The 15,376-nt window shown below is 43.4% G+C and overlaps 1 protein-coding gene across 1 annotated transcript in view; it reads right to left on the reverse strand.

Moving 5' to 3' along the window:
- The window catches only part of LOC124285761 (cell wall protein DAN4-like), a 36,181-nt gene extending 25,027 nt beyond the window's left edge, over window positions 1–11,154 (reverse strand). Inside the window, exons 1-4 of the mRNA XM_046722034.1 lie at window positions 10,975–11,154; window positions 9,259–9,265; window positions 6,385–6,561; window positions 4,366–5,187 (exon numbers count right to left, since the gene is read on the reverse strand). Of these exons, the coding sequence (XP_046577990.1) occupies window positions 4,366–5,187; window positions 6,385–6,561; window positions 9,259–9,265; window positions 10,975–11,154 (1,186 nt within the window). The remainder of the gene's footprint in view (window positions 1–4,365; window positions 5,188–6,384; window positions 6,562–9,258; window positions 9,266–10,974) is intronic.
- Between the last annotated feature and the right edge of the window lie 4,222 nt (window positions 11,155–15,376).

Below are 15,376 nucleotides of genomic sequence, written 5' to 3' on the forward strand. Positions count from 1 at the left end.
CAAGTTGTTCTGTAGCTCACTTTAATTTTTTTTGTTTACCAAACACTGATATTATTTTGAATAACTTGAAATTAAGTTTGAAGAACGTTCTTTTGATACCTTTCTTTGGGTTATAAGGGAGAGGTTTCAAGTGAGTGAGTTTTGTTTTACTCCGCTTTGAGCAATATTCCAGCAATATCACGGCGGGGGACACCATAAATGGGCTTCACACATTGTATCCATGTGGGGAATCGAACCCGGATCTTCGGCGTGGCGAGCAAACGTTTAACCACTAGGCTACCCGACCGCCCCCGAGTACAATGCATGTATTGCAGATCTGACAAATCATAAAAATGAAATTATATTCAAAAATGTACATCAATCTATATGCAAATCTAAACGATTCCAGTAGTCTTCTCTCTATACACCTTTTGTATTATAGCATTTCCCCCTGTTATCTTTCAGTCTTTCTCTGTCTCTGTGTCTAATAATTGCTTGTGATGTAATTAGTTATTGTAAATATCTTCGGAGAGGGGTTTAATAAGTTGAAAGAACTTGTCCCCGATCCTTTTCACATTGTGAATAAAATATGTTTAAATTAAAAAAAATAAAGGGCCTGGCTAGTTTCTGAGCGACGCCAGTATATTTCTCCGGCAACTAGATCATATACTGGTGAATAAACCTGCCTCTCAGGTACAAGTTTATCACATAACCCCATCCTTACAGGCACCAATTGTATGAACTGAGGCATATTTTCAACACAGTCACTTACACCACATAAATTGTGTTTCCTTATTTACCGACCACCGTAAAAAACTGGAATATTGTACGGCGTTAAACAACTAAACTATATAAAAAATAAATCGTGTTTCAAAATGGGCCAAGGCCGAAGCCCCAGAAATTGTCTCTGAAGTAACATCTGTCTGTCTTAATTTTGTCTGACGTAACATTTGTCTGTGGTAACTTTTGTCTGACGTGACATATGTCTGTGGTAACTTTTGTCGGACGTGACATTTGTCTGTGGTAACATTTGTCTGACGTAACATCTGTCTGTGGTAACTTTTGTCTGACGTGACATCTGTCTGTGGTAACTTTTGTCTGACGTAACATTTGTCTGTGGTAACTTTTGTCTGACGTAACATTTGTCTGTGGTAACATTTGTTTGACGTAACATTTGTATGTGGTAACATTTGTCTGACGTGACATTTGTCTGACGTAACATTTGTATGTGGTAACTTTTGTCTGATGTAAACTTTGTCTGAATTAACATCTGTCGTTGAGCAGAGGACCACGTTTGTATGCACATATAGTCTCTATAGTTAACTACCGTTAGATGGTTTATTGACAGCATAGTAATACTGTTAAATCGGCTACAATATTATCAAAATCCCCAACTCACGTTTCGTCATGGTTGTTTGTTACCGAGCCTACGATGACAACACTACAGGAATGAAAGTATTTTCCTGATCGTGGTATAAGTATAGTTGTAATTTCGTTACAACTGATCCCAAGAGTTGAAGAAGCTGGACCTGGGGCGGTGGGGTAGCCTTGCTCCAAGGCTGTACTGAATGCTAAGCCTATGGATGTATAGTAATTCTATCCTTTAAAGGGGCAAGTCCAGATAAGCGGACAGTAAGAACGGCAGTCTGTTATGTATATTTTCAGAAACTACCACTGAAACTATTGATCATTACCTTAGATACTTGTCCAAGTGTAGCGGTGGGGTAACCTAGTGGTTAAAGCATTCGCTCGTCTGGATTCGATTCCACACAGGGTACAATTATTCTGTCACAGTCCGCATTGTTTTCCCTTCTCGCCAGCCCTCCCTGCAATGCTAAAGCCCTAAATGAAGCAAGTCTAGATTTGCCCACGTTCAGGATCTCCCTCCTCACTAGGGCTCCTTTACAAGTTAAAATGAATTGGGGGGCGGTGGGGTAGCCTTGTGGTTAAAGCGTTCGCTCGTCACGCCGAAGACCCGGGTTCGATTCCCCACATGGGTACAATGTGTGAAGCCCATTTCTGGTGTCCCCCGCCGTGATATTGCTCGAATATTGCTAAAAGCGGCGTTAAACCATACTCACTCACTAAAATGAATTGGTTTTTTTCTGTTGAATATATATCTTCAGAGACTAAGTGTTTATCTAGGGTACAATGTGTGACTCTGATTTCTGATGTCCCCCCATCTTAATAGTGGCTGGAATAATTCACAAAGTCACGTTAAGCCATGCTCACTAATGCACTCACTAGTGGCTCACGGCGATGGTCCGGGATCGATTCTCCAGATGATGCATGAAGCCCATTTCTGGTTTCCCCCGATATTGCAGTGTATTGGTAAAACCATACTCACTCACTCACTCATTGAAGCTGTAGTTTCGTACTGTTTTGGGTGGTAGTTCAAATAAAAAATAGACATGACTACCTTGGCAAAAAAGCCTTACGGAGTTCAGAGAGGTTTCTACTGGACAGGTTCATTGGCAAAGGCCGCTTGATGGGTTGTTTGTCCTGTACTAGGGATGGTGGTTCTCAGTAGGTTCTCACGAGACCACGAAGTTTGATATACAGCCCAGATCTCTTCACCTTCAGGAGTGATTTGCTGGCTTCCTTCTATTCTACATGTATATATTAAAAGACATTATTCAAAGACTTTATGAGAGTGACCATACCCTCTGCTTTGATTCCTGAATACCATGTAATATTTCTCCCTGAGGCTCATTCTTCGTAACACAAAGAGCGTCAGAATTTACTCCTGGGTCGACAGAATGTCAATTACAGATAAAACCTGGGGTTCCTGGGTCGCAAAGGGCGAAGTTGAAAAATGTGAAAAAATATTACATAATGATTTTTTTCGCTCACCAATATTGCTTCTCAAATTTTGAATCTGCATATAAACTTCGATTATATTTGCGCCTTGCGTACCATATTGCAGAATACCCCAAGTGTCTAAATTAGTCCCGAATCTCTGGTACTAAAAGGGTTTGGCAGTTTCTTTAACATAAATGGTATCGGTAGCAGTCTTTCTATGACGTTTTTGTTGCGGAATAGACTGTTAATAATTCACTCATTACGTGCTGTGAAAATCAGAATTTTCCGCTCTCACGTTCAACGCCTGAAGAAAGTGACTCAAACGAGTTGACATTGTTCCTCAACAAACGAAACAATTATCGAGGGATATGAGCGATGAATCTGTCAAACCATGACACTATAAATTGCCCGCTTACAAGCTGCATTTCTGACTGGTTTCAGCCAATGACTCTTAAATTCACCCCATCCGACACAAATACGAATATTATTGTCATTAATCTTTATCTTCCGGGCGTCTTTCTGTGAAGCAGACGACACCTGTTACCACCTGTCAGGTGCAGGATGCACCGTGGATGTCATCGTCTGCTCGCCACTGTCCAGCCAGGTAAGGCACTAAGTGCCCCTATTTCATCCCCCTTCAACCGTAGACAGTCATTCCGCAATTAATCTCTCTGTACTGCACACAATCGACGAGATCTTCTTTCAAGGGTGTCATAAAGACCAAAGGTTATCCATTGAATTCTCAAAGACCTTTAAGAGGGCCTGAACCCCGCGGTCAAAACGCGACCCCAGGGGTGCCTCCTCTTCGATGGACTGTCCAGCCAAAGGCTTTAATTGTTGTAACATAGAAGGTGCGTCCTCTAATGTCAACAGGTGAAGTGGACAATACGACCGGTAGTGCACATGTTGCGAGATGCTGACACCCAGGATTATCTCCCTTTGATGGCGAGGTAATAGTCGTGTCAACGGGTTCACGGACAAATGGACACTCAGATTTCGCTTTAACTGACATGCGGAAGGAATCAAGAGTAGTGCAGATCGTCCTCTATAATTAATAGTGTAAAGGGAAAGCAACTCTTACTGGAAAGATGTCTGAGATAATTGGTCGTAAACTGAAAGCCTTTGGATTCCGTGTTGTTATAATGTGCTTCGCATCATTCCAACCATACTGACAGGCGAAAGAAAGTACACACCACGTTTGGCGGTGGCGTAAAATGAAAGAGACGTTGTTTTTGTGATGGCGTATTTGATGCGTTTTGACTTTACATTTCCAGTGTTTCGGTGACCGTTTTCAGCTTGGTAACGTAGTGCAGATCGTTTGCGATTTCATGGTCAAATATGTGGTCAAAAATTGTGTACATTTTGACCCAGGACCCGTGAAGATCCGAGTTAGAATTTGTGTTCAACAACCCACGCTTGTCGTAAGAGGCGACTAACGGGATCTGACTTAGTTGATGTTGATCACTGGATTGTCTGGTCCAGACTCGATTATTTACAGACCGTCACCATATAGCTGGAATATGGTAGTGGTAGATGAAGCAGCGACAATGGTAGTGGTAGATGTAGCAGTGACAATGCCACTACCAACGTGTACTGCTACATCTAGATGTACAGTGACGATGGTAGTGGTAGATGTAGCAGTGACCATGGTAGTGGTGGATGTAGCAGTGACAATGGTAGTGGTAGATGTAGTAGTGACAATGGTAGTGGTAGATGTAGTAGTGACCATGGTAGTGGTGGATGTAGCAGTGACAATGGTAGTGGTAGATGTAGCAGTGACAATGGTAGTGGTGGATGTAGTAGTGACAATGGTGGTAGTAGTAGTAGTAACAATGGTAGTGGTAGATGTAGTAGTGACAATGGTAGTGGTGGATGTAGCAGTGACAATGGTAGTGGTGGATGTAGTAGTGACAATGGTAGTGGTAGGTGTAGTAGTGACAATGGTAGTGGTAGATGTAGCAGTGACGATGGTAGTGGTGGATGTAGTAGTGACCATGGTAGTGGTGGATGTAGCAGTGACAATGGTAGTGGTAGATGTAGTAGTGGCAATGGTAGTGGTAGATGTAGTAGTGACCATGGTAGTGGTGGATGTAGCAGTGACAATGGTAGTGGTAGATGTAGCAGTGACAATGGTAGTGGTGGATGTAGTAGTGACAATGGTAGTGGTAGGTGTAGTAGTAACAATGGTAGTGGTAGATGTAGTAGTGACAATGGTAGTGGTGGATGTAGTAGTGACAATGGTAGTGGTGAATGTAGCAGTGACAATGGTAGTGGTAGATGTAGCAGTGGCAATGGTAGTGGTGGATGTAGCAGTGACAATGGTAGTGGTAGATGTAGTAGTGACAATGGTAGTGGTGGATGTAGCAGTGACAATGGTAGTGGTAGATGTAGCAGTGACAATGGTAGTGGTAGGTGTAGTAGTGACATTGGTAGTGGTAGATGTAGCAGTGACAATTGTAGTGGTGAATGTAGCAGTGACAATGGTAGTGGTAGATGTAGCAGTGACAATGGTAGTGGTAGATGTAGCAGTGGCAATGGTAGTGGTAGATGTAGCAGTGACAATGGTAGTGGTAGATGTAGTAGTGACAATGGTAGTGGTGGATGTAGTAGTGGGTATGGTGGTGGTATGTAGTAGTGGCAATGGCAGTGGTGGATGTAGTAGTGACAATGGCGGTGGTAGGTGTAGTAGTTGTAGTGGTAATGGTAGTGGTAGATGTAGCAGTGACAATGGTAGTGGTAGATGTAGTAGTGACATTGGTAGTTGAGGATGTAGTAGTGACAATGGTAGTGGTAGATGTAGCAGTGACAATGGTAGTGGAAGATGTAGCAATTGTATACTCTCTTGAATCCTCGAAATTGTAGGCCTACACTCTTTCGCATTTTTGCATTTTTGAACCTGTATATCCTCTCACATTCGCATGATTTCTGATGTAACTCTCCTCAGGAGGTATAAATAACATAATAATGGCCCGGCGATTAGTGATTAAATCTGATTGTTACATCATTAACCGATGACGTCACAGCGGTGCTAGGAAGAGATACTGCTTGATCTCACCAACGATATCTCCCGTGGGAGCCAGGTTTGGGTAAAAACAAACTGTCCATGTCGAATTTATCAGCATGAACACACGCGAGAGTGTACCTTTAAAAAGCTTGGTATTTTGCTGACGTGGCACATTAGATGCCGTATCCAGACAGTCACGGTTGGAGGGAGGGAATGACAGGGGAGGGGTCTCAGGGGAGACTTGAAGGGGCTGCGGGCTATAGGCAAACCTAATCATCAGCAAAAAATGGGCGTAAAGAAATGTGAGTTGAGGAAGACCCCGGTACGTGTTTTGTCCCATTCAGAGACGCATCCAGCGGAGAACGTACGTGGAGACTTGGAGCTCGTCTTTCTGTCGAATGAATCGCTCAAAAGAGCTTTTTGTGTGTTTTTCTCCCCGCTTCATGAAAACCCTCTGTGGAAGAAAAGAGTTATCCTGTACTTTCTCTTATTACCTGAATGAGCTAACCGCAGCTCCCGTGGGGACACTGGGGGACTTGCTCCGGTGAAAAGCCTCGTTTTGACAACGCTGGATGAGAGACATACCGCAGATAACTTACCCTTGTCCTCGTCGCCGCTATTGTAGAGTCCCGGTCCTCGACTGGGAGACTGTCTCAGCCGCGGCATGCCATTGTTGGAGGCTGTAACACGGGTCGGTGACAATTGCAGCTGGTTGACCCGAACTCGTTCTCCGTGGATGTTGAGGATAGGAGAACGTCCCCCTCGGCGTGTTTCAACTGGAGCACAGTAGTGAGGAATCTGGACCACCAGCTTTGAGGCAATACGGGTTCGTGGTTCGAACCCATCAGCTCACGGAGTTACATACAATATATATGATATGACAAATAAGTATACGCGCGCGCGCTCACACACACACACGCACGCACGTACGTAACTTTAGCTTCCTGGCGATAAAACTGAATCATGTAGGAATACATTTCGTGTGGTGCGATGTTTTAGTTAATATACTCATGCCAATAATGGTTGTCACCCCCTTCAATTTTTTTTATTGGAGAGGGTGTGGGGTTAAGGGGGGGGAGGTGGGTGACAACCATTATTGGCATGAGTATATTTACTAAAACATCGCACCACACGAAATGTATTCCTACATGATTCAGTTTTATCGCCAGGAAGCTAAAGTTACGTACGTGCGTGTGTGTGTGTGTGCGCGCGCGTATGTGTTACTGCTCCCTTGTTAACTAATGAATATATACATACAGACAGACAGACAGTATTTGTTGATATAGAAATATCCGATTAATTGATTCTTCTCACGAAGCCACAAAAAGAGCCAATTTTACCTAAATGCCGTTTTAATAATTATACAGTTTATCTTTTACAAAGCACATTGTATATAATTCCCCGAGTCATGCCTACCTGCAAATTAATATCGTTACGCGCAGCTCGTTTTGACGTTCAATATATTCACACGTTCTAACTGACTTTTGAATTAAATTTTTAAGATAAATCTTTATGATTTATGACAATACATGACATTAGAGGACGGTAAAATACAGCTGAATTGTTTACATTCACCCCTAAACATCAAAGAACACAAACACATCAAAGGGTGTCTTACACACCGACTTGAGCGTATTTTTGCACTTTGGATTAACATCGAACATTTAGATTTTTTCTGTCTTGTATTTTGAATGGTAATTGGTTGAGAGTAAATCCTGTAAGTACTTGATCGGTGTGAGAAACTTGATCCAGGTGACGCTACATACAATATTCTGTACTTCGTTTCAACAAATATGTTAATTGTAAATACAGTTTCAAATGAAATATTTCCGCGAGACATTAGCATGCAGATGTGGAAGTGAGTGAGTGAGGATGCTTTTACGCCGCTTTTTAAAAATGTTTCAGCAATATCACGGCGGGGACACCAGTAATGGGCTTCACACATTGTACCCATATGGGGAATCGAACCCGGGTGTTCGGCGTGACGAGCGAACGCTGTAACCACTAGCGGCGTAAAATCACACTCACTCGCGTCCTTAAAACAGAGCGAACAGTTTCTATATTGACCGTTTCGTACTCAGATATGTTCGGTTTAACAACATTTCGCCCAGCTCTTGGTTTACTGAATAGAAAATGCACATGCCTTGAAAATTAAGGCATCCTTTTCTAGTCCAAACAATGCAGTTCCTTTAAAAATTATTTTTTGGGCGAAGATTGAGCACCTTTTTATGCTGTCAAATCATCGAGCTCCTAAAAGATCAAGAAAGGTTGATCTCAAATCAAAATCTCCTCCTCTACGAACAGCAAGTGGCAACTCGCTATCAAATTGTCCTATCAGAGTACACGCCCAGCAATATTGTAGCTACAAGATGGCGGTTTGCAATATATACTGAACAACATTAGAAACGCACCACCCATACAATGCGAAATATCCCCGTCAGACTGAAATGTACCCATGATATCTGAGCATCGTCGGTGCATTTTAGTGTGGTGCGTTTCTAATGTTGTTCAGTATATTATCAGGACCAGACAATCCAGTGATTAGTGAGTGAGTGAGTATTTGGGATACATTGACTTTAATCATCCTAGTCTGTGAGCCTGACCATGACAAGCCTTGCTGAGGACAAACTCCAACCCTGATCTTCAGTTTGTAAGTCTATGTTGTTAACATTGTGCACGCGTCTATAAATTGCCTTTATATAGTATTTTGGTGTTGAACAACCAAAAACCAAAAATCATCTAATAAGAAAAAAACAAACAACAACAACAACAACAAAAACTCACAAACAAGCAAACAACAAGAAAAAGTAAAACAATATAAGTACTGAAATTGTCAAGAGCACTATGGACTGCTTTTAAATGAACGTGACATAGTTTAAAACCGAGTAACATTTTGGGCGCAAAGTGGCCGAGTGTCACTCGACGTCGCTCCAAATCCAATTATTACTACAACGACAAAAGTGACATAGTTATTGTTGAGAGTCTCGTCTGAAACGTGCGCGACATAACATGTCAATCATCCAACCCGGGTCAATACATACCACGTGATCCCCGTGAAACCTCGTGTTCCTTGAGCTCGTGATTCTCGAGGCAATGACCGTTCTGTACTCTATGGCATTTGAACACCTGTGCACGTGTTATAACTGGTTCAGTATTCGTTGCATTGCTCAATACAGGATATTTGGGGATAAACCTTGATGTTCTATTCAAACTGACCGATGGTGCCCTTCTTCGATCAACTGGTCATCGAGATGTGGAGTGAATGTATTGATTATCAGCCTGCCCTTCTACGAGTTTCTGATGCCAGTGAGTCTTCCGAAAAGTCGTGTTTGGGATTTCTGCTGTATTTATGGTACCTGTGTCCAAAGGTAACCCCTCCCCCAAAACACCTTTAAAGCTTACATTGAGAAAAAATGCGTCCTGACCTGTGTTAAGCAAGAACAGAAAAGAAACTACCTCCTCCTCTCACATACCAACCCCCTTCACAAAAGAAAACAACAAAAAAGTTACAAATATAAGACCACCCAAAAAAATCAAAACAACAATAATCCCCCCCAAAAACAAAACAAAACAAACAAAAATATACACACTGAAAACATCCAACACATAACATAATACAAACAACTCACAATAAATACCCCACCCCACTCCCACCCCAATAAAAGGAAAAAAAAACCGCACAAAAATAAACAAACAAACAAAAACAAACCCAAACCCCCCAAAACAAACCCAAAGCAACAACAATAAAACACTCTAAAAAACTATTACAACTATTATTGGATACATGTTTGTAATGTGCGAACATTTTGGTATTGTAAGTACACCAAAGATCTTTCCACCCTCACGGTTTCCGAGCTTCTTATCATTTGCCCTTGTTGGTTTTCCATCATGAAGCCTGGGGCCATTCTCTCTTACCGAGGTTAAGGCCTCTGAACGAATATTTGCATTCCATCATATCCCAGACTGGTTTTCAGAATGCGTGACGACGTATTGTGTCGTTGTAGAACGCTATAGAATCCGGCGATCTTAGGATTTGCGCCAGTTACTGTAAACTCGCTTTGTGTACCTGTACCATGGGTTGTAGTGAGTGAGTTTTATATAACGCCACTTTGAGCGGTGTCTCTGTACTTCTCAGCGTTTTTCACTTTGGTACTGGCGTTTACGACTTTGCACGGATATGGTGTTGACAGGCCTAGAAACATAGTCAGATGAAACCGGGATTCGAACCCACGATCGTGTTTCTGGCACGCCAAAGGAAAGGAAACTCTAAACAGCGAATGGCGTCGCCTTGGCGACTTGACCACCCCGTGCCCCAGCTATAGTGGAAGTGGTAGCATCAGAAGTTGTCTTCAGCAACCCATGATTGCCGCAAGAGGTGACCCACGGCATCATGTAGACTAACATAATCTAGTCTCTGAAATGAGGGAGCGGTTGGGTAGCCTAGTGGTTAAACCGTTCGCTCGTCACGCCGAAGACCCGGGTTCGATTCCACACATGGGTAAAATATGTGAAGCCCATCTCTGGTGTCCCCTGCTGTGATATTGTTGGCATATTGTTAACATCGGCGTAAAACCATATCTTCCTATTCAACATCCGTTGAAAGAAGTGTTGTATTAGGTATGTGTGTAAAATCATGCGTAACAGTATAGAATGCCCAGCTTCGTGTTGGCTAGCCTTTTTATGCAGGGACGATTCCGAGCAGGATGTAGCACTCGGGGAAACGCCCAGTAGTTGAGCTGAAACTCACTGCGTGTATGTCAGTGCGGGATGTAGGCTCAACGTTATGATGGAGAGCACATATTCCGGCCATTTTGTTGTGTTATTGTGCATAACGTTTATTGGACGGTCCGTGACAGTGATACCGGTATTATCATTTATGCCCCGAGGAGATCTCATGAGACCACGAGGTGTCAGCAATAGACACACCACTATGTGTTATTAAAACATCAATAGAGGTCGTAGAAGCAATATCGTAGTAGTAGCAGTAGTAGTAGCAGTAGTAGTAGTAGAAGTAGTAGTAGTAGTAGCAACAGCACCAGTAGTAGTAGTAGCAACAGCAGCAGCAGTAGTAGTAGTAGTAGCAGCAGCAGCAGCAGTGGTAGCAGCAGTAGTAGTAGTAGCAGTAGTAGTAGCAACAGCAGTGGTGGTGGGGTCGTAGCAGTAGAGGTAGCAGTAGTAGTGGTTGCAACCGCAGCAGTAGTCGGTGTAGCAGTAGCGACAGCAATAGTAATAGTAGTAGTGGCAGTAATAGAAGTAGTTGTAGTCGTAGTAGGAGGCGTTGCAGTAACAGTTGCAGTAGTGGTGGTGGTAGTAGTAGTAGTAGTAGTAGTAGTAGTAGTAGTTGTAGAGCAGCAAACAGTGTACGTCATCATTACTTGATCTCCTGTAACGGGTATATTCCTAACGCTCAATGTTCTTATTCCGCGGCCTATGATAACGAGAGAATTTTGCCTGCAAAAGCCATGGCAATAGAGACAGATTTCTCCCTGGTCTTATAATGCCATGGCTTCATATAACTCACATCGAATGAAGAATGGTATATGAATACGAAATGTGTAAGAAGAAAGGTTTCCGAAAAATATACGAATGTTCGTGTTAAAGATGACAAAGCTGTATGTAAATATTCAAATTTATCCACGAGTTTTCTTCCATCGTGGAACAACAAAAGAAACAGATTTTGGTAGCGTGCCAACTTTGGTTTCTAAGCGCATGCATGTGCAAGCTGATGTAATATTATATTGCAAAAGACGAGCTCTGCGCTCGTGTGGCGTTCATTGCACTCTTACAGCCCTCGGCCCGTTGTCAGTTTCATCTGACCTACTTTCGACGCGCACGTGCGACTTTCATTCAGTCCGCTGACATCAACATAAACAAGTGCGCCATCTTGAACGTACAGACAAGACGATTGTTGAGCACAACAATGACATATACACAACTCTGTTCCTCTGATACAACAGCAGCTCATCGCACTATCAGAATTTCATCTTTGAAACTGAAAAGAGATGAGAAAGATCGCTCGATATATTAAGGATACCATTCTGCTTCAAAGACGGGACGCTTTGTCATTTCGCTAAGTTCAATGTCAAATATGTTCTCGTCACGATATGGCTGAGATATTGCCGATGGGACGTTAAATATTAACTCACTCACTCACTCACTCACTCATTTCGCTAAAGAGTTGCTAAAACTGTAAAAACAAACTTATTTAAATGCATTTTGAACCAGTATTCTAGTTTGTCTGAATGGTGTTTGAATGATCAGGGCGACAGAAACATATGTATTTTATGTTTAAATATATTTTAATTTTAACTCGTTTTGGGGAAAACAGAAACCTAAAAACCTAAAACGGAGCAATTTGATAAAACGGTATATAAGCTTACACACTAAACACCATGGCGACACGCTCAACAATGACGTGATGACAACCCGGCAGAAGAACGCTTCCCCTCGTAAGACAAAGACAGAGTAAAAATGCTCCTTTTTATCTTTTGATAAAACCAACAAAAAATGTTATTTTTCCGGATAAAGCAAAAAAAATGTTCTTTTGTTTTGTGGGTAAAGCAAGCAAAAAATGTCCTTTTTGTGGGTTGAGCAAACAAAAATGAAACTTAGGTGCTAAGAAATGTGACCCACGGCATCCAGACACACAAAAATCACTCGAAAGGTATCTGCAGGTTCCATATTGGCCAGGGTGCCGTTGTACAAAGCGATCTTTGCGCTAAGGTGACCGTACCTTAACATAAACTTATGGTAACCTTAGCGTTAAGGTTGTTTTGTACAAGGGCGGTGGGGTAGCCTAGTGGTTAAAGCGTTGGCTCGTCACGCCGAAGACCCGGGTTCGATTCCCCACATGGGTACAATGTGTGAAGCCCATTTCTGGTGTCCCCCGCCGTGATATTGCTGGAATATTGCTAAAAGCGGCGTAAAACCTAAGTCAGTCAGTCAGTCAGTCAGTTTTGTACAACGGCACCCAGTTCATCGGATAACTCATACCCCAAAACCGTTATGTTAAAACCCAATGTGTTACTATTTAACGAATTGTTTAAGTGTAAACAAATACGTGTTTTAAAAACGCTATGTATATTCTGTAATGTCATCATGACAACTGTACAATCTTCCATGTAAACCATCCCGCCATCCTCTGCACTAAACTGTATATCTGTACACCTTATGCCGAGTATCCTGAGCGTAATTAAAGTTCTGTTCTGACAGCGACAGTGTCTACACTTGCTGCAGTTGTGTCTCCTCGCAACGTGTGCATTCATTCATAAGTCACGCTGCACTACCGAGATCCCCGGCAAAGCCTGGCCATTCACAAAACATCTGGAGCTGATCAGATTAAAACCATCTTTAACCTACCCATCCCTCATCATGGTTCGTCCCAACAGAGCGTCCGTTTCATCTGCTCTGGGAGAGTCCATCTGGATAATGGGTTAGGGGAATATCCGACCCTGACCTTTAAAAGCAGCTTGTGGTGAAGACCCACAGTATCAAAATAGTTGACAAATGGCCAGACATACATGTCGTTGTGCTATTTAACATTTTTTTCTTGTCTGCGGCTTTGGAATAAGGGACGTAGTCAACTCGAAGCGCCATTCCGTGAACACTGAAATATAATGGGATGTTATCGCAGTGTAATTGCTGCTATTCATGCGGTACGCCGCAAACACCATTGTGTCAACGCTGCACCTACTTCTAACACCGGCGTCAGAGACGGTCTTAGACTAACACTTAGTCTCTGAATATAAATAATTTTGAAAGTAACAAGTAAACCCATTTAAATAGAAAAGGAGCCCTAGTGAGATAGGAGATTCAGAACCTGAGGAAATCTAGACTTGCTTCATTTCGGGCTTTAGCAATACAGGGAGGGCTAGGCATTGGGGAAAATAATGTGTTTCAGGGACTGTGATACAGACTACGACAGCCTCTACTTCAGATGTTTAGTCTACGGTGGCGACTGCTTCTCCCTCTAGTTCTACGACCCCCTCCCGCAGTGACTGACCTTCGTTTAACACTGCACCTTAAGTAACGGCCAAATCGACCTCAAACACTACACCTCTCGTAATGACGGACTTACTTCTGAAGTTACGTCCCCAGTAATGACTGACTTAACTGAAAGCTCACGTAACAACTGTCTCTGCCTGCAGCGCTACATTTTGTGTGACGAATGACAACTTCTAACACCGTAGCTTCCATTACTCTCCTCTATAACGCTGCACCCTCCGTAACGACTGACTCTACTTGTAACGCTGCACCCTCCGTGAGAACTGACTCTACTTGTAACGCTGCACCCTCCGTAATGACTGCCTCTACTTGTAACGCTGCACCCTCCGTAATGACTGCCTCTACTTGTAACGCTGCACCCTCCGTAATGACTGACTCTACTTGTAACGCTGCACCTCCGTAATGACTGACTCTACTTGTAACGCTGCACCCTCCGCAAGGACTGACTCTACTTGTAACGCTGCACCTCCCGTAATGACTGACTCTGTAACGCTGCACCCTCCGTAATGACTGCCTCTACTTGTAACGCTGCACCTCCGCAAGGACTGACTCTACTTCTAACGCTGCACCTCCCGTAACGACTGACTCTACTTGTAACGCTGCACCTCCCGTAATGACTGACTCTACTTGTAACGCTGCACCCTCCGTAATGACTGACTCTACTTGTAACGCTGCACCCTCCGTAATGACTGACTCTACTTGTAACGCTGCACCATCCGTAATGACTGACTCTACTTCTAACGCTGCACCTCCCGTAATGACTGACTCTACTTGTAACGCTGCACCCTCCGCAAGGACTGACTCTACTTGTAACGCTGCACCTCCCGTAATGACTGACTCTAACTTGTAACGCTGCACCCTCCGCAAGGACTGACTCTACTTGTAACGCTGCACCCTCCGTAATGACTGACTCTACTTGTAACGCTGCACCCTCCGCAAGGACTGACTCTACTTCTAACGCTGCACCTCCCGTAACGACTGACTCTACTTGTAACGCTGCACCTCCCGTAATGACTGACTCTACTTGTAACGCTGCACCTCCGTAACGACTGACTCTACTTGTAACGCTGCACCTCCGTAATGACTGACTCTACTTGTAACGCTGCACCTCCGTAACGACTGAATCTCGTTTGTAACTTTGTAACGCTGCACCTCCCGTAATGACTGACTCTACTTGTAACGCTGCACCCTCCGTAATGACTGACTCTACTTGTAACGCTGCACCCTCCGTAAGGACTGACTCTACTTGTAACGCTGCACCTCCCGTAATGACTGACTCTACTTGTAACGCTGCACCTCCCGTAATGACTGACTCTACTTGTAACGCTGCACCCTCCGCAAGGACTGACTCTACTTGTAACGCTGCACTTCCCGTAACGACTGACTCTACTTGTAACGCTGCACCTCCCGTAATGACTGACTCTACTTGTAACGCTGCACCCTCCGTAATGACTGACTCTACTTGTAACGCTGCACCCTCCGTAATGACTGCCTCTACTTGTAACGCTGCACCCTCCGTAATGACTGCCTCTACTTGTAACGCTGCACCCTCCGTAATGACTGCCTCTACTTGTAACGCTGCACCCT

The sequence above is a fragment of the Haliotis rubra genome, unplaced genomic scaffold (assembly GCF_003918875.1).
Source record: "Haliotis rubra isolate DU_JTF1 unplaced genomic scaffold, ASM391887v1 Scf369, whole genome shotgun sequence".
Lineage (NCBI taxonomy): Eukaryota > Metazoa > Mollusca > Gastropoda > Lepetellida > Haliotidae > Haliotis > Haliotis rubra.